The 20,849-nt window shown below is 38.6% G+C and overlaps 1 protein-coding gene across 1 annotated transcript in view; it reads left to right on the plus strand.

Annotated features, from left to right (window-relative positions):
- TMC1 (transmembrane channel like 1) overlaps nt 1-20,849 on the plus strand; it is a 146,324-nt gene that overhangs the window by 36,371 nt on the left and 89,104 nt on the right. The window contains exon 5 of the mRNA XM_088019128.1: nt 6,776-6,904. Coding sequence (XP_087875254.1) covers nt 6,776-6,904 — 129 coding nt within the window. The remainder of the gene's footprint in view (nt 1-6,775; nt 6,905-20,849) is intronic.

Here is a 20,849-nt window from a genome sequence, read left to right on the forward strand (position 1 = left end):
TCCCCAAATGACACATTCTAGTGTTCACAACTAGCTTTTACTTTCCTTTTCATAAAAAATTGCAATTAAATACAATTGTATGAAATTTTGGCAGGTAGAGAAGCTTAGCATTGATAGATGATGGTTCCTTTTAAAATATAGGAATAAAAGAAAAATGGGGGTGCCTGTTTCTTCATCATATTTTTGTTGATTTCAGTTTTTAAATCTTTCTCTGCCTCTTCCTTTCTCTCCTCCATCTCAAGCTCATTTCTTCCATCTTTGAATACCAAGACACCACCTTCTTTAAATTTTGCCTCTGGTAGGGCGCCTGGGCGGCTCAGTTGGTTAAGCGACTGCCTTCGGCTCAGGTCATGATCCTGGAGTCCCGGGATTGAGTCCCGCATCAGGCTCCCTGCTCAGCGGGGAGTCTGCTTCTCCCTCTGACCCTCCCCCGTCTCATGTGCTCTCTCTCTCTCTCATTCTCTCTCTCTTTCAAATAAATAAATAAAGAAATCTTTAAAAAAAATAAATAAATTTTGCCCCTGGTATTTTTTTTCCTATTTCCTTTTTATGTCTTCCTGTGCTTTTTTTTTTAAAAAAAAAAACAAACAAAAAAAATCATCTCACACTTTTAAGTTCTATGTCTTATTGTTACCACTATTATGATGTAGTAATATTTCCTATTAGCAACGCCTGTGCTTGCTGACGGCGCTGTTTCATCAGTAGAAGTGTGCATGATGTAGGCTGTGTTCCAGAATTTGCTTTTACTCTCCACTTGTGCCTCAGAGAGGTCCTTTTAAAAAGGTGAGTTGGATGAAAATTTCTGTGCTCTCTCCGTCTGCTTAAGGCTCTCAGGTGAACTGCTCAACCCCCTAGAGATAGGACCATATGAATCAACTGAATCTCGGCACCTGAGAGAATGTTGTCTCAGTGCCAGAGTGTCTGCCCCTAGCGGGTACCACTCACGTCTTCATTCTGAGAATCCCCCAAGCACCCCTGTCACCTGTCCTCCCCACTTCTCCACACAGCCAAATTTGGCTAAAGTGAACTTTGTCTCCAAAGGTTTTTCAAATTATATAATTACTGCTCTAATTTGGACAACTAAGCTAAATCGTATCATAAATTATTTGTGATGATTGATGATTCATTTTCTCCTGTTCATTCTGAAGATAAGTATTTCTTTAAAGAAAATGTATCAGCAAATATATTTTGAAAAAAAGTTGTAGGCAAATCAGGGCACATTTATTTAGATTAACCGATTTATGGTCTTTTTAAACTTAAACGTTCAAGTGACACACCTAAGGGAATTTCCCCCGCACTGACAAAACATTTGAAGCCAACTAAAACCAAGGTTGTAATGCTAACTATCTTTGGAGACAGTTAAAAAACTCTGCCTCGTTAGACATTTTGGAGGATTTCTAATAATACGACAGGCTTTTCCTGACCCAGTTTTAAGTGAATAAGAAATATGTTCATAGCAGTGAGCAATTCAGCACATTATGCCTTCCCCCCCAACAACTGTTGTTTAAGTAAATCAAACTTAAGATAGAAAGCCATTCTTGCACAGATTAGCCCTACATTTTCGAAGATGAGGCGTATCTATGAGATATTCTTTTAACATGATTAGCACTTTCTTTGAGTGATTCCTGGAAAAGCGATTCCCCTTATATGCTGGCAGAAGTAATATTTTAATTACCTGCCTATTTGAAGATAACTCAGGAAACAACTATACCTGGTAGCACAACATTATCTGTTTGGAGCAATTAACAACAAAGACTTTAAAAATACACCCATCTGGGGTTATTTAGCGTAAGGATTTATTCTTATCTTTCCATACCATACTAATCTTGGAGGACATTGTTCTATGTTAGTGGACTTTGAGTCCTGGATTTATAATGATAACCCTGTCATCCAGAAAGATTCTGTACATAAACATTTTATTTAGTTAATATTTATCCAGCTCCACTGCTGTGGAAGCTAATTGGCTAATTCTTTTGGAAGACATGGGTATGAATACACAATTGACTGTATTCTCTAGGAGTTCATAATAAAGTAAGGGAGGGGCCACTTAGACTCAAATTATTGTGAAGTAAGACAATATAAATGCACCAAAGAAGAAGGACAAAGTTGTTTGGAGTCTTAGAGAAGACGAAACTATTTGTTATACGGGATGATAAATATGTGGATAATCAGAAAAGGGGGTTATTGAAGAGATTTCATATAATCTTTTAAGGAATCATAGAATAGGTTAAACACAAATAACTGGATTTAAGATAGCAGGAAAGTGTATAATTAGTGTTAGGAAGATCTCCATTAAATGGTTTCTAAAAATTGGCATGTGAAGAAATAAGCTGTGATTACATGGTAAATCCACATACCTAACAGATCATTTTTTAAAAATTTTTTGTGACTCTGGATTAAATGAGATACTGTTATAGATATGTTTCTTAACAAGAATTCATTAATATAAAGCTTTAAGACACTTACGTGTAGATACAGTTGACCCTTGAACAGCATGATTTTGAACTGCATGGGTCCACATACACATGGACTTTTTTTCCTTTTTTTAAAAAAAAATTTAATTGCAGGGCACCTGGGTGGCTCAGTCGTTAAGCGTCTGCCTTCGGCTCAGGTCATGATCCCAGGGTCCTGGGATCGAGCCCTGCATCGGGCTCCCTGCTCCGCGGGAAGCCTGCTTCTCCCTCTCCCACTCCCCCTGCTTGTGTTCCTGCTCTCGCTGTGTCTCTCTCTGTCAAATTAATAAATAAAATCTTTAAAAAAAATTTAATTGCAGTATAGTTAACATACAGTGTTATATTAGTTTCAGGTGTACAATACAGCGATTGACGGATTCTGTATGTTACTCAGCGCTCTTCATGCTAATCCCCTTCACCTATTTCCCCCATCTCCCCACCCACCTCCCCTCTGGTGACCACCAGTTTGTTCTCTATTGTTAAGGGTCTGTTTTTGGTCTCTTTTTTTCTTTTTGGTTTCATTTGTTTTGTTTCTTAAATCCATACAGGAATGAAATCATATGGCATTTTTCTTTCTCTGACTGGCTTATTTTACTTAGCATTATAACTCTAGATCCATCCATGTTGTTGCAAATGACAGGATTTCATTCTTTTTTTCTTGTTCAGTAATATTCCAGTGTACTACATCTTCTTTATCCATTCATCTATCCACGGATACTTGGGCTGCTTCCATAATTTGGCCATTTGTAAATGATGCTACAATAAACATGGTGGTGCATATATCTTTTCAAATTGGTATTTTCATATTCTTTGGGTAAATACCCAGTAGTGAATTCCTGGATCATACGGTAGTTCTATTTTTAATTTTTTGAGGAACCTCCATACTGTTTTCCAAAGTGGCTGCACCAGCTTGCATTCCCACCAGCAGTGCACAAGGGTTCCTTTCTCTCCATATCCTCGCCAACATTTGTTGTTTATGTTTTTGATTTTAGCTATTAAACAGGTATGAAGTTATATTTCATCATAGTTTTGATTTGCATTTCCCTGATGATTAGTGATGTTGAGCATCTTTTTATGTGTCTGTTGGCCATCTGCATATCTTCTTTGGAGAAATGTCTCTTCGTGTCTTCTGCCCATTTTTTTAAATTGGATTATTTTCTTTTTGGTGTTGAGTTGTGTAAGTTCTCTCTATATTTTGAATACTAACCCTTTATCAGATTATGTCATCTGCAAATATCTTCTCCCATTCCTTAGGTTGTCTTTTAGTTTTGTTGATTGTTTCCTTTGCTGTGCAGAAGCTTTTTATTTTGATGTAGTCTCAATAGTTTATTTTTGCTTTTGTTTCCCTTACCTCAGGAGACATATCTAGAAAATGTTGCTACAGCTGATGTCAGGGAAATCACTCTGTTGCTCTCTTTTAGGATTTTTATGGTTTCAGCCCTCACATTTAGGTCCTTAATCCATTTTGAGCTTATTTTTGTGTATGGTACAAGGAAGTCATCCAGTTTCATTCTTTTTCATGAAGCTGTCCAGTTTTCCCAACATCATTTGTTGAAGAGACTATCTTTTCCCCATTGCAGATTCTTGCCTTACATGGATTATTTTTAATAAATATAGTATAGTACTGTAAATGTATTTTCTCTTCCTTACGATTTTCTAACAGTTTCTTTTCTCTAGCTTACTTTATTGTAAGCATACAGTATGTAATACATATAACCTACAAAATATGTGTTAATTGACCCTTTATGTCATTGGTAAGACTTCAGGTCAACAGTTGGCTATTAATAGTTAAGTTTTGGGAGAGTCTAAAGTTATATGTGAATTTTCGACTGCCCAGTGGTGAGCATACCTAAGCACCTTGTTATTCTAGGGTCAACTGTACTCTGAGTTTTTTTGGAAGAATGGGCAAGTTAAAAACTTAAAATATCAAGCAGTTGGATTATCTGAAATCTTTTTGTTGCTCTTTTTTTTTTCTAATTGAATTCATTTTAGTAGTTTCTTTTTCTTTTTTTTTAAAGATTTTATTTATTTATTTGACAGAGAGACACAGAGAGAGAGGGAACACAAGCAGGGGGAGTGGGAGAGGGAGAAGCAGGCTTCCCACTGAGCAGAGAGCCTGATGCAGGGCTCGATCCCAGGACCCCGGGATCATGACCTGAGCCGAAGGCAGACGCTTAACGACTGAGCCACCCAGGCACCCCCATTTGTAGTAGTTTCTTGACATATTTTCTTTTCCTTTTGATAGTTTCCATAACGATTTCAATGAAACAGTTAACTATATAATCTAGACTTAGTCTATGTCTACATGGAAACAATTTTTTGAGTAATCTTAATAAAACAATCTTTTCTTTCAACTGAAGTATAATTGACACACGATGTTACATTAGCTTCAGGTGTACAACATAGTGATTTGACAAGCAAAACAATCATTTTTACTAAAATATATGTTTTCCTCTTATGACAAACCAACACACACATTATTATTCTGATTGGCAAATTAAGCAAACAACAACTGTGGATATAGATGTAGTAAAAATGTTCTCAAGTATTTTATGTCATAGTTGTGCAGCGCTGTAAGATTTTATATACTAAACATCAAATAATTAAAAAGGAAACAACCTAATGGCAATCAGATTTGTATTTTAGAGTGTACTTCCATAGTTCCCTTACTGTGAATTGCTATTCTAAGCCAAATATCTGAATTGGTCAAGAAATCAAACTGTCAACAGGAAGTGTTATTTTAGAAAATTAAGGTGAGTCTTTATTTCATGACATGATTAAAAACTGGGTTGGTGGGAAAGAACGGAGGAGGCAAAGTCATTTTGTACGGTGGGCCATAAAACCATGGCTATGTCCTCCTGTTCCTCAGCGGGAACTTTCAAAGGCAGCCATGCCATAGTCCTACTGTGTGGAGTCAGGACGAGTAGAGTGAGCAACAATGTTTCTGACTAAGGCTGAGTCAGATTACAATTTGTCAGTCAGGGTTTAGTTAGGAGAAAGAAACTTCAGCACTTAACTGAACAGAAAGTATTTACTCAGAGAACTGATGAGTAGGTATAAATAATTGTAAACTAGGTTACTAGAAAGGTGACAAGAGAACACTTAACGTGTCATGGTGACAGCAAGTATAAGAAGAAGCTACCACTCCAGAGGCTGGAGGAATGGTGGAAAGGGGTTGAAATTTAAACTTAGAAGCATAGAGGAAGGATGCCAGGGGCTGAAGCCACTGAGGAGGGGGTGATGCTAAAGGGATTTGGTTTCTTTGGGAGTGGCGATGAAGCTGGTTCTGTGAGTGTTGGAAAAGTTGGCAAACTAGATTCACCCGCAGCTGTGGGAAGGCCCTTCAGTTAGTGGGGTGAAGAGGAATTACTAAGGAGGATCTGCCACCCCAGGAAGCCAAAGGAAAGCCTAAGTCCCTTCTTGTTATCTTCTGTTGGTGGCCTACCATTGAGCCGGCCAACAAAGCAGAAGGGTCCCCTATAGAGTCCCAGCTCCAGCATCACAATATTTAGTATAGAAGTGAGTTTGAAGTTGAATGACAATAACTTAATAAATAAAACAATCTATCACTAAAACAATTGATCGTTACAATAGGGCATTTCATTCCTCGATTTAAAATCATGTTGTTCATGTTTAGTTTTTTTTGTTTTGTTAATTCTAGACTACGTGGTATTTTTGCAGTCCTAGGAATATAGAAGAGAAAAGATACATCTCATTTGCTCAGTGAGATACTAAATTCCTTTGAAGGTCTCTTCAAAGGATTCACTTCCGCCAAATATACTTCAAGTTGAATTTTATCAACTGAAGTTTTGAATTTAATTAGCAGATTAAGTTACCTTTGAGAAATAGATTTTTTATTTTCCCCTAATTCAATTTTTCTCTTTCTCTTGAGACATGGCTAACAAATTTGTAAGGGCACTTCAAAGACATCTTCACCTCTGATGTACTATCCTTATCGAAAAGTAACGTTTTTCAATGAAATGAAGAATTGGTGGGGAAAGTGTACAAGGGAACAAAGAAGAGAGGAAAATATGTTGATAGATCTGGAACTAATCTTCCACAGATTTTTTTCATCCTGAGACTTTGAGGCTGTGGATGTAAAACAGTTTCAGGACTTCAGAATGTAAACACTATTGTTTAAAGTTATAATAATTCCAGAAATCCTGTATCAGCATTCACATAGATACAAGCTCTAATGCTTATAAATCTCAGCATCCACTATGTACAGCCAAGCTGATTCACATTGACCGAGTATCGGATAGCATTCTTCTTTAAGTTTGGAAATCAAGGAAAACTTAACTTTTTTTTTCTCCCTTTTAAAGGGAAGAAGAAGAAGAAATTAATGAAGAGGAATTGGAAAGACTGAAGGCAGAGTTAGATGAGAAAAAACAAATGATTGCTACTGTCAAATGCAAGCCTTGGAAAATGGAGAAGAAAATTGAAGTTCTCAAGTATGATGCCACTTTTTGTAATTAAACATACTTTGCCTGATTGCTGATCTCTTAAATCCTCTGAGAATTACCTATATTTTATACATAGTGCTATCTATAGTATATCACATATATAAAATACTCATTATTATATATAATATTCATGGTCATAGACACTATACAGAATAATATATATGTTAATGCCATGTATGTGAACACATCATATATATGTACATAGATGCTTATATATTGTCATCATTAGAGAGACTGAACTAATGATTATATTTTTGAAAAAACTATGAGCAAATTCATTGTTCAGAGTCTTATAACCTCTGGTCACTTTTAGTTATTTGTTCCTTGAACTGAGACTTTCTTTAGTTTAATACGTTCGTTCCTATCTCTCTGAAGAGATAATATATTTGACTTTTACACGTTTGTGTGGCTTGCACATTCATGTTTCTCTGCAGGGTCCCAGCCTCAAATGATATAATCAGGTGACAGCTCTCTTTAAAGCACAGGGATGATATTAAGCCAACGGAACAGTACACAGGATTCCAATTAAGGATTATGCTAAATAGCTATTCCATGGTGACATGTCAGTGACCCAATTTCAGTCTTCCGTTGGGTGTTGGTGAGAGTAAAACACACTCAGAGGCACATAGATTTGCCAACTCCCTATATGAAAAGACAAATGATTCTTTCTGAGGAATGGGAGCAGATTCACTTCTGATCACTTCTGAGGATCACACTCTTATTTCCATGCCAAGGTTGTTGGGGAGGTGAGGCATGACTATGAGGGAATGTGTCTGTGATAACAAGCATGTTTATATCTTTCAGTTGTGCTACCGATTGCATTTTTCCGCAGAAGCATTTTTGTAAATGGTCGTAAATTGCCAAAGCTGTCTTTCCACCGGGATATTGAGCTAATAATGTTAAATATTATAGTATAGTATCATTGTCTTTGGTGATGAAAAAAAGAACTGAAGTAGTTATGAGGATATTTCACTTCTAATCTTAGCTTTGCAAAAAAGTAGGTGTTATTTAAGGACATTGCTTAAGCTTCTGGGGCCTCAGTTACCTCATATCCAAAATAAAACAAGAGATTCTAGATCTATCCTGTGAAATGGGAACCTAGCCATCATTTATAATGGCATCGTTTTGTTTTGCGGAATGAAGTTTTCCAAGTTCCAAACAATGGTCTTCCCAGCAAAGTTCTAGAACACTGCAGTTGTAGGCTGGGAACTCCATGTACATTGGACACACCAGCCATGAATGAAAGCAAAGACAAACAGGGTGCCTGGTTCCATGGAGCGAGTCATGTGTGTGTGTGTGCATACGCATGTGTGTGGGTATGTGTGCACCTGTCTGTTAAAATAGTTTTCATTCAGTGAAGTGATAATGATGCCAAATTATAGGTTTAAAAATGTCCTTACTTGGCAAAATACAAGTTTGGCAACCACCTTATGTTGCTTCCGAAATATATTTTGAAAAGTTACTGGCCATAAAGTCCCCCCAAACTGGAAACCACAGGTAACTGTGTGTAGAACATTGTCACATTGGAAAGCGGTAATACTGTGAAATTTCAAAGCATGGTGTGAAATTGAGTAAGAATGCCAAAGAGTGGATCTTCCCTTTCTACCTGCAGAAGGCATAGAAATACCCCCCACTCTCCCTTTTCTCTATCTCCCATGTAGGGCCGTGGAGCAGGAATGGGCTTCTGATTACAGTTTGAATCTCAGACCTTTCACTTAATAGCTGTGCGAATTTGAATGAATTGTGTAGCTCTTTGCCATTCAGGTTCCTTATGAAATTATGCTAATTTCAGGGTTATTGGCATCATAAAGTGAGATAATTTACATAAAACACTTAGCACGGCGCCAGAACATATCACATTGCTGGGAAGCACAAATTGTAATTATTATTTCCTCTCAGTACAGAGTCAATGATGCCTGGTCCCCTGCAGTGTGACCGGAGAGATGGAGAGAGCGTGAGACAGGCAGGGCTGGGTAGAAGCAGACCTAGCCAGGGACAACCTCGGGAACCGTGGGGGACGGTGACACATTGGTAGCAGTCTAGATGGGCAACAGATTTTGACATTCCAACAAAGAACAGAACATCTTGGTAATTTGGCAGAATCTGGGGCCAAACTACGTTCAGGTCTTCCAAATGTACCCAGGGTAATCCTGTGGCAGATTCCAGGACCTGGAGCCTTGAGCTGAGTCCAGGAATGAACCCATTTTTGGAAGGGGGGGAGAGAGAGGAATTGGGATGGCAGTAAGAGAATACCAGGACCTATTGCTAGGCAGAGATTGAATGTGGGGAGTCTGCAGCTCAATCCAGGTCTTAGGTCTGAATGTTAGGTTTTTAATTGGCCCACATGATTTTTGTTTCTTTTTCTTTTATTATTTTTTCATTTTTCATTCATATATATATATATATATATATATATATATATAACATAAAATTTGCCATTTTAACCATTTGGGGGTATTTTTTTTTATAACATTTTTTCTTTGTTGTCAAACATTGAAAAGTAGGAGATTTCACGTTAAAAAAAATCCAGGGGTGCCTGGGTGGCTCAGTCGGTTAAGTGTCTGACTCTTGATCTCAGCTCAGGTCTTCATCTCAGGGTCATGAGTTCAAGCCCCACATTGGGTTCCACGGTGGGCATGGAGCCTATATATATATATATATAAAATCCAGACATCCAGCTTCTGCTGGACAAATGGAGGATCTGGACCCTCATTCCTTCAGGAAATAGCAGCTGGGACTTGGCATTCACTTTCAGTGTGCACAGTTCTCAAACAATCCACATCCGTTGCTCATGCTACTTGATCAAACCTTGCATGCATTCCAGTCTGCTGCCTCCTACCCGTGCAGCAAGGGAGCAGGTTAGGCATGTTACCAAGACAGTGATTCAGAACGTCAGCTTCAAAGCCAGCTTGCAGAATGGAAGCACAGATGCAGGCCCAGAGAAGAAACAACTATGGCTTCTCACCTGTCAGTAATGCTCACTATCTTGTGACGATTCTCCATGGCCCGAAGTGGGTCCTGCTTTGTAGCTTTGCAATTCTCTGCACAGCTGGTGCTGGTGGTCACGGTCGTCCTGATTCCCTTGATTTCAGCCTCTGTTATGAAACTGTTGGCACTATGGTGCCCGGGCTGTCTCCCTTTGTGGGTTTCTGAATGTTGTATTGAGCTTCTCCCTCATGGATTTCAATCACATTATTAGAGCAAGTGGTCAATATTTTATAGTAGAGGTAAAGGTTTCTCTGCCCCAACATGGAAGTCAGGGAGCTTTTCTCCTACCCTTTATGTCTTTCAGGGACGTCTAACTCTGAGAGAATCTTTCTGAGGATTATGTTATTCCCAGAATTTACCTCTAGTCATCAATCTTCGCTAAGTATATGGAATCCAAGGCACTAGGCTCAATATAACTAGAGCAGATACTTTGATCACAGGTTTGGATCTGCACCGAGGTTCCAAGGCTTTCCATCTGGCTCTGCACTCTGAAAAACTGGTGAAACTTCTAAGACAGATTTAACAGAGGGTCAGGCTTTCAAGATGTGTTTTAGAGTAAAGCATTGGGAATAGTAGCTTATTCTGAGGATGCTGTCGGGGCCGGGGTGGGGTGGTGCCCGGGGATAGTTCCCACATTCTGAAAGAGGATCTACCCCTAGCAACGTGAGCATCTCCAGAGCTGAGGGCCAAACGACAGTTAAAATAAGCAGTTAATAATAGGCACGAAGCCCTAAAAATGGGTTGTTAATCCCGAAGGACTCTCAAATACGGCTCAGGAATTGGAGCTTGGCATTTTCAAGGCCAGCAGTATTGGCTTTTTCTGACTGAGGAGAAGCTACATCTTTTCCACTGTCGCTGTGGAACTATGTTTTTCATTGTCTTTTCCTGTGTGTTAACGCAGTTTTGTACATTCATGTGGCCTTAAACCTGTTGAATGATAATCTCTGGGTGGGAGGGCAGATGTGTCTGTCCCAGACTACAATATGCATATTTTTGTTTTCTGCTCTGAAAGCCCTTGATATACAGTCAGGATTGAGGGCCATGTCTTTTGATTCTGAGAAGCAGAAAAACCTCAGTAAGCAGAACGTCCTACTCTATAAACTGTTTATTGAATGGGTGAGAATATGTTGAGGGGGTGGGACAGGGCAAGGGAAATCCTGGTGTATTTTCCAACTATTTGAAAGTCAATTTCTATGTTTTATTAGTAACTAACCAAAAAAAAAAAATCCAACAGCGAGGATTTTAGGCATAATTTATTTTTAAGTTGTTAATGCGTTTCCCTCAAGTTGGTTGACCAGATAGATCATTCCTCCCTGTAATAGGTGGCTGCACTAACCTGGTAGCAACCACCACAGGTGATATAAAACACCTGGATGGAAAATAACCGGTCTACTTATTATTCATCCTGAAACCTCAAACCTGACTGTACCAGAACATTCTACCGGGATTAGATTTAAAGCCTGCCTGACTACACCTGAAAAAGCAACCATTTTATTTTGGTCCAGTAGGGTAGGTTGGGGATTGAAAATTAAGAGACGTGGACTCGGGGCTAAGTTCTACCTCTAACCTCACCTCTCTGAGCCTCATGGATTTATTTATACAATGAAGGGATTGGATTGTGGCTGGTGGTTTTCAGACTGCTTTCCTCAGAGTTCCAGCGGTGTGGTGAAATCCTTTCAGGGCAAGGGAGCAGAGGTTAATTAAGAGTGGTGCTCGGCTACACCACCAGCTTCGAGCAGAGACTTCACGGTTTCCTTCTTCTACACAATGTACTTGTGTATAAAGCACCTGTTTGAAGGAAAAAAAAATGCTTCTGTGCCTATTAATACAAGAAATAATTAAAAACCCTCACTCAGTTGATTATTTAAAGAAGCTGATTTTGGGAAGGGAGCAGTTCTCACATTTCATGGGTCTACAGAGCAGGGTATGGGAATACTTCAGTATACTTTTGCATCGAAATGGCTCTTGGGTAGAAGCCCTTTTAAATTTATTTATTTTGATAACAACCATGTTTACTTAGCTATACCGACTGCTTTAATTTCTTAGCTTTGTGGCACCCTGACCCAGTGTTTCTGGGAGTTGTTCATTGGCTGACTTGGCCTGGTGATTTATTAATGGAACATTCAGTAAAGCCAAGAAAGTAATTCTTAGGATTTCAATCACCTTAAACATGTGCTTTTAATGGTCAGCTAGTCATTAAGGTAATATTCTTCCTTACTCAATCTTCCTTCACCCTCCAGTATTCTTTTTGTTTGTTTTGTTTTTGACTTTATTGTATTTTTTTTGGTCAGGGGAACGAAAATATTTCTAGGACAGTAAGAATAGACCAGAGTTGATTTCCTTTGCCAGAGCCATCTGGGAAAACTAGCCCCCTGGCTCCCATCCATCCCTCTCAAGTTTCCTTGGAGCTTGAGATTTTTATAAGTAAGAATCATGATTTCTCCTTTGTTTCACAAAGGCTTTCCTTTATCTGTCATTATGAAGGAGTGAAGACTTCCACACAAGAGGACCTTTAATCATGTGTACATACCTACTAACACACGCTTTAACCATTTGGGATTCTTTTTCATCAATAACTCAACCAAAGCAGCAGCTTTCAATTCTTGTACTTTATAAGTACCTTATGTATATTGATTTTCTCATCCAAAGAGTGGAGACTATTGGAAATCAGTACATCTGAATTTTGTTGATCAAGATATAATGTTGGCATCCAATTATTCTTTTTTAAAAATTTAATTTAATTTTAATTTATTTTTATTTTCATTTTTTAGAGAGAAAGTATGTGTGAGTGGGGGTGGGGAGGGACAGAGGAAGAGGGAAGGGGAGAATCTTAAGCAGGCTGCATGGAGCCTGATGCAAGGCTCGATCTCACGACCCTGAGATCATGACCTGATTCGAAACCAAGAGTCTGACACTTAACTGCCTGAGCCACCCAGGCACCCTGACATCCAATTTTTTTATTATTTAATAAATGCCTAGTAGGTATTAAGCATTATGCTGCGACCTTGGGCAATTTTCTTAACTTCTGCAACCTTGCTTTTTCTCACTAAATGGGGATAAAAGTAGTACTACTTTGTAGAATTATCGAGAGGATTAAATCAGTTAAGATCTAAAGCACCTAGAATGATGCTGGCACATAATAATCATTTTACACATGTTAGCTATTATTATTTTACTATCATAATTTCATTTATCACTCTCAACCATTCTTCAAGATAGGTATTTGTTACTTTGGTTTTGCATGTAAGAAAACCAACACTCTGAGAGGATAAGTAATTGTTTATGTTCAGACACCTATTAAGTGGTAGACCCATGATTTGAACTTGTGTAGAAAATTACTTTGATGAGATGGAGATCTTTAAGTCTACTACTGGGCAAGCTCTACCAGTGGTCATGGGACTGAGGGGTTTGTAGAGCAAACTAACATGCTCAAATCACACGGTCTATTAAGTCACGTTAAAGTATAGTGACAAGTGAGAGCAAATAGATGGGATAAATAAACATGGCAGGAAGGAATGGCAATAGGGTGGCATAGTAGGCCACAGGATCACACTTCTTGAATCCTGGATTTCACCGTGTTCACATGCCCTGCCTCTCTTATTCTACTGATGGTGTGGTTAAGAGGACTGAGGTCCCAGGGGACCTGGATGGCTCAGTCAGTTAAACGTCTGACTCTTGATTTTGGCTCAGGTCATGATCTCAGGGTTGTGAGATCGAGCCCCACATCGGGCTCTGTGCTGACTGTGGAGTCTGCTTAAGATTCTCTCTCTCTATCTCCCCCTCTCCCTCTACCCCCTAACTCCCACTGCCTGAGCTTGCACGTGTACTCTTTCTCTCTTAAAAAACAAAACAAAACAAAACAAAACAAAACAAAACAAAAAACCAAACAAACAAAAAAGAGGACAGATGTCCCAAAGGATCCTGTAGAATGAAGATGACAGGCCAATGATAGGCATTTGCTCTATCAGAATGACACAGAGCAAGTATGCTTGACTATAGTAGTACCTTGTCAATTAGCCTGTTGAAATGCTACAAGTTGTAGCTGCTTTTCTTGAGCAGAACACACATGAGGAGAACAGAAACATATTGGATGACACCAATGGGTGGTCAGTTTAGTGGCGACAGATAATCAGTCTCAAAGTGACAGGATCATAAGTTGGCCTTCCCATCCACTTCTAACTATAATATTCTTATTTGTTCATCGTATTTTCCATCTATTTTCTGTCTTTCTTGGGCAGGTATTACAGGTTACTAACTTATTCACGACCTGTATTGGAACACATCTTATTAATTATGCCTATGTGTCACATGCTACAGGCTTATTTATTAGCTATACTTAACACATCCTATGTGCTGAACCAGCTACATAATTTGCAGGATCTGGTGAAAATGAAAATGTAAGGCCCTTTGTTAAAAAAAATAATTCAGAATTTCAATTATTAAGGATTTCAAGGTACCAATGGCAGAGCATTAAAGTAGGCACTGGGCCCACCTGAGTATGGGGTTCTGTGTGACTACATAGTCAAGACACACCAAATTTACCCTGCCTGTGAGTTTCACCTGAATATTATGAACCAAGAGCTTTCTTACTGTCTATGCTTAATATTTCTGATGAGTTCCATCCATTACCATAGCATAATGGAATGGTCTCAAATAATTCAGCAAACTCACTAACCAGAACTCAAGTCTATATTACTCCAAAGACAGTGTTCATGCTCGATAGCCAGGGTGTTCTTTTTAAATACCACTTTGAACATGTCATCCTTATGTTCAAGGCCTTCAGTATCTCCCCAGTAATTAATAAAGTTTACAAGCTTAACAAATCAGTGAGCTCTACAATCTGGATTCACACTCTGAAGTCCAGTTTCTTTTCCAAATCATGAGTTACTGATGACGATGACCATGAGGTTTGGAGATGGATGGTACCATCTTCAGGTTTTTTTTTTTTTTTTTTTTTTTTTTTTTTTTTTTTTAGTGTCAACTATGTATCAGATCTTGTGCTAGGAGATGCTTCACACATTAACTTTTTTAATCCTCATAAGCACCTTGAAAACAGAAAGTTATCCCCATTTTACAGATGAGAAAGCTGAGATTGACAGACGTAAAGTAGTTTCACACAGCTAGTAACACCCTGCTAAATGTCTTTCATTTGTATTCTAGAATTTCCTCCCCTATCTGTGAGTATGTACAGAGTTTTAATCTTTCTCTCTTCACCTCCTATTCTGCTCTTCTCCCTCTCTCCCTCTCTTTTATTGAAGTAGAGTTACCATATAGTGCTATATTACTTTCAGGTGTACCATATGATTTAACAGTTCTCTACATTACTCAATGCTTATCATGATAAGTGAACTCTTTTTTTTAAATTGTTATTTTTATGTTAATCACCATACATTACATCATTAGTTTTTGATGCAGTGTTCCATGATTCATTGTTTGTGCATAACACCCAGTGCTCCATGCAGAATGTGCCCTCTTTAATACCCATCACCAGGCTAACCCATCCTCCCACCCCCCTCCCCTCTAGAACCCTCAGTTTGTTTTTCAGAGTCCATTGTCTCTCATGGTTCGTCTCCCCCTCCGATTCCCCCCCTTCATTCTTCCCCTCCTGCTATCTTCTTCTTTTTTTTTCCCTTAACGTATATTGCATTATTTGTTTCAGAGGTACAGATCTGTGATTCAGCAGTCTTGCACAATTCACAGCTCTCACCATAGCACATACTCTCCCCAATGTCTATCACCCAACCACCGCATCCCTCCCACCCCGCCCCCACTCCAGCAACCCTCAGTTTGTTTCCTGAGATTAAGAATTCCTCATATCAGTGAAGTCATATGATACCTGTCTTTCTCTGATTGACTTATTTTGCTCAGCATAACACCCTCCAGTTCCATCCATGTTGTTGCAAATGGCAAGATCTCATTCCTTTTGATGGCTGCATAATATTCCATTGTGTATATATACCACCTCTTCTTTATCCATTCATCTGTCGATGGACATCTTGGCTCTTTCCACAGTTTGGCTATTGTGGACATTGTTGCTATAAACATTGGGGTGCACGTACCCCTTCAGGTCCCTACATTTGTATCGTTGGGGTAAATACCCAGTAGTGCAATTGCTGAATTGTATGGTAGCTCTATTTTCAACTGTTTGAGGAACCTCCATACTGTTTTCCAGAGTGGCTGCACCAGCTTGCATTCCCACCAACAGTGTAGGAAAGTTCCCCTTTCTCCACATCCCCGCCAACATCTGTCGTTTCCTGACTTGTTAATTTTAGCCATTCTGACGGGTGTGAGGTGATATCTCATTGAGGTTTTGATTTGGATTTCCCTGATGCCGAGCGATGTTGAGCACTTTTTCATGTGTCTGTGGGCCATTTGGATGTCTTCTTTGGAAAAATGTCTGTTCATGTCTTCTGCCCATTTCTTGATTGGATTATTTGTTTTTTGGGTGTTGAGTTTGATAAGTTCTTTATAGATTTTGGATACTAGCCCTTTATCTGATATGTCATTTGCAAATATCTTCTCCCATTCTGTCGGTTGTCTTTTGGTTTTGGTGACTGTTTCTTTTGCTGTGCAAAAGCTTTTTATCTTGATGAAGTCCCAAGAGTTCATTTTTGCCCTTGCTTTCCTTGCCTTTGGTGATGTTTCTAGGAAGAAGTTTCTGCGGCTGAGGTCGAAGAGGTTGCTTCCTGTGTTCTCCTTTAGGATGTTGATGGACTCCTGTCTCACATTGAGGTCTTTCAACCATTTGGAGTCTATTTTTGTTTGTGGTGTAAGGAAATGGTCCAGTTTCATTCTTCTGCATGTGGCTGTCCGATTTTCCCAACACCATTTGTTGAAGAGACTGTCTTTTTTCCGTTGGACATTCCTTCCTGCTTTGTTGAAGATGAGTTAACCATAGAGTTGAGGGTCCATTTCTGGGCTCTCTGATAAGTGAACTCTTAACCCCCTTTATCTATTTCACCCATCCCCCACCCACTTCCCCTCTGGCAACCACCCATTTGTTCTCTGTATTTAAGAATCTGATTAAAAAAAAAAAAGTCTGATTTTGTTTATCCCTTTTTTTTCTTTTTTCTCCTTTTAAAATTCAACATTAAGAGGACATTTTTTTATTTAACAATAATCGAGTCTTGATTGGGATCTGAAATCTCTTCTGACTTATCATTCACATTTGAGTTCACCTGTACCAATTGCCTCTCTTATCATTTTCATTGCATAAGAAGTAATCTTTCCTATTAAATAAGAACAATGATCCTGACAATTCTTTCTTTTTGGATTTAGCTTGTTCATATTTGCTGTGTTATTGTGAGTGGTTAGAAAAATCACTATGGATAATTTTAATAATGTTTTCCAAATAATATTTTGAATTTCTCCCTTAAAGGATGCCGATAGGAACCACATGAGAAAATTGTTTTGTTTTTTTCCTTGAGACTTGAAACTTTTTCAGTTGCCAAAGAAGTCAGCTCTGAAACATTGGGGATACATATACTTTTGCCCACCAAAAGTTCTTCTTTATTTCTTTCATGATTTATTTAATCTTTCCTATCTACAGTGTACCATTTTACCAGAGTTACCTGAAGGTGTTCTATTCTTCACCCTGGTTTTGCAAACTTTTCAGGTGGCCCACTGGGCTCCAGCTCCCATCTCTTTTAGAGAGCTGTGAAGGCATTTATGGCTCTTGTACCAACCTCAAAATCCCAAATACCCTCCTTATTAAATCAGCCTGCAATTCTGCCCAGATGCTTGATGGAAGAGTAATTAATGGTCATTGGAAAATGGGTCTAAAATATGCCAATATTCAGGGTTGCTCATGAGACTCTTGGCAGTCAATCTTACTACCTTTCACAAATATCTGCTTATCCAGAATTCAAATAATCTCAAGGTTCAAATAAACAGGGATTTTTTTTACAGTACGCCGTAAGATAATAATTATAATAAAAAGTAAATATTAGACAAAAGAAAGTTCTAAAGTGTTTTTCTAGATAGATAAAATATGGTTACTATCATCTTCTTAACTTCAGACACACTGAATCAGTTTTCCCACATTGCCAAACTATCCTCCCCTCCAACCATTTTTGATAAATAGCAATTTACCTAACTTACGTTCTTTAGAATGTCAGCTACTGGTGACAGCTAATTTTCACAACTTGTTATTAGACGATCCATAGATGTATTATCTTTGAAAGTTGATTAAGAAGAGAAATTCACTAATTACCACTTCAAATTATCTAGAAATGCTTTTAAATATGTTTGACATAATACATTAACAATAAAAGGAAAGCAAATGTGTACAGGATAAGCACAGAATATGATTAATTTGAGAAATGTATCTTTTTTGTTTAGGGGAAGTGTCATCCAGATCTTGGGTAAGGTACGAATTCTGAAAGTAACCCTTTACTTTATCAGGTTTACAATAAGAGAATGATGAAGGCATTTTTTAAAAAAGATTTTTATTTATTAGAGAGAGAGAGAGAGAACATGAGCAGGGAGGAGAGGTGGAGGGAAAGGGAGAAGCAGGCTCCTTGCTGAGCAGGCCCTCCCCAACCATGTGGGGCTCGAGTTCAGGGCCCCGAGATCATGTCCTGAGATGAAGGCAGACATTACCCAACTGAGCCACGCAGGTGCCCCATGAAGTCATTTTTGAAGATGTTTTTATGTATATGACCAAGGAATGGCAAGTGGAGTATTACTTTGGGGGATTTAAATAAGCTTGTTGCTGTAGAATAAAAGTGGTTAAGCCTTATTAAAATGCATATCCTACAGTAAATGTTTGGAGAACATTATATTAGAATATCATGACAAATTAGATGGAAGGAAGAAAGGGGAATGGTTTTATACATTCAATATAATGTGTCTAAAATTTCTTTCTACAGTCCTGAAAATTAGAAATTTTAAGTATTATAAATCACTTCTTTCAAATAGCTGTTAATTATGTGCTGACAGTATACATGCATAAATTTGCTTATATATGTATATGTGTGTGTATATATGTATATGTATATATATGTCCATGTTATTTCACATGTACATACACATACATACTGGGATATCTACATAAAGACACGACTCTCTGGATGAATTAATGTTTCATATTACACATATCCTATTATAGTGTTTCTTGACCAACAAGCATTAGGAAAGCTTAGAAGGGAGGCTATGCAAGAGAACAGTGAAATAGTACGACTTCAAGTCAACTGAGTAGAAAGCCTAGTTCACTCAGGAACATAGAATGCTCTGTGGGTGACCTCACCTAAGTTGTGTTGCCAAGTGCTCAGGACAGACCTCTAGATCTAAGCTTGCCATGTAGCAAGCAGTCAAGTTTACTAGGTAGTCTCAATTATTTGCAGAGCTCACTGAACTGCCATCATTTGAAATTTCTTGCCCGCTCATGGAGCAAAAGGCAGAACACACTGTTCCAACAGAAAACTAAGGCTCTTTTTTAGCACTCCTAAGTATCACAACACAGCATTTTGAAAACATATTCCATAGTACTTAGAAATGTTTAGCATAGGGTAGAAACATGAACACACGGGTATTGTGCAGAATCGTTTTACCCAGTCTTCCAAAGCAGAATGGCCTCTCACTCTGAGGCAATGCCTTGTAAATCCATCTGTTTACAGTATTCAGAATTTATTGCATGTGTTTGATTCAAATGAACATGAACTGAGCAAAATCAGCACGGTCTGCCTGCCAAGCCCTGTCAATGGTCTCCTGAAGAGCTGAATGTAAGTCTCTCTAAGAATATGAGCTTGTATATGTGCTCCATGGTGGAAATATCTCCTTTGTTAGAAAAATTCCTACAAACCGATGCCTAGAATGCCTTTCTCTGCCTACTTGAATTCTATCGGTGCTTCCGATACCCAGTTTAATTCTTCTCTCATCTACATCTTCAACAAGCTCTTGGGTCTCCAGTGTCCTCTCCCTTTTCACTTTAAAGCTGTTGAACACTGTCATATAACAATTTTATGGGCTTATATCTCATTTTTCTTAATGGCATTTAAACTTCAGAAAAGAATCCACGTTTCTTTTATTTCTTTCAAAACACTTAACCCATTGCTAAGAATAAACACACTCAATAAATGCTTAGAAAAAATGGCTAAGTGTACCATGTCTTCTCTATTTTTATGTGTCCTTGTGCCGATCACGTGAGGTAGATAATGATGTTATTCAGGGGAAACTGGGAGCACTGAGCTCCAGTCCCAGACAAGCTGGGACACTTACTCTTTGGGAAAGCTTGGACCCTAATTTCGTTAATCTAATCCTCAGTTTCTCATCTCTGAGAAGGGGGTAACCATAGTTACCACCTTGCTGGATTTTGTAGGGATTAAATGAGATGATGGGCATAAATAGTGCCCAGTACATGGCAAGCATTTATTGTATGTTAGCTGTTACCACCATTACTGCTGCCCATCACATTTTACAGATAAGAACACTCAGTTGGGATCCATAAGTCTTGTAATTCTCCCAAGAGCACACAGCTAGTGTGTGACAGAGCCAAGATTCAAACCTGTGTCTCAATAAGACACAGATCATAGAATTGAATAGAATGTAGTCATATTCAAGGGAGAGAGATTCCTTTTTACCTCTTAGCACAGAGATGCCCCAGCTGACCTAGGCTCTCTGGAGCAGCACAGCCCGGCTGGAGCAGGACTCAGGCTGGAATTCATCCCTGCATCCTCTCAGGCTGAGGCATAACTGGGTCTTCTGAAGCTGGACACCGGCGTCCTCATGGTGGGTGTCAAATGCGGGTCTCTCCCACTCATTTAGTGGCAAGAACAATTCTCACTCTTCCCACATCTCATCATCTGATGGGAAATGGGTTGGCTTTCTGAGAGGTTTTGCCTGGAAATATCTTCTCCTTTCTCAACTTTGTCATTTGGAAACTCAGGCATAAAAATTGAAGTCAGCACTATTAGTACTATTGCTATTAATAATAGTTCCTATTTAT

Source organism: Eumetopias jubatus, unplaced genomic scaffold (genome assembly GCF_037043125.1).
Source record: "Eumetopias jubatus isolate StellerSeaLion01/CBP00866 unplaced genomic scaffold, mEumJub1_p1.0 scaffold_15, whole genome shotgun sequence".
NCBI lineage: Eukaryota > Metazoa > Chordata > Mammalia > Carnivora > Otariidae > Eumetopias > Eumetopias jubatus.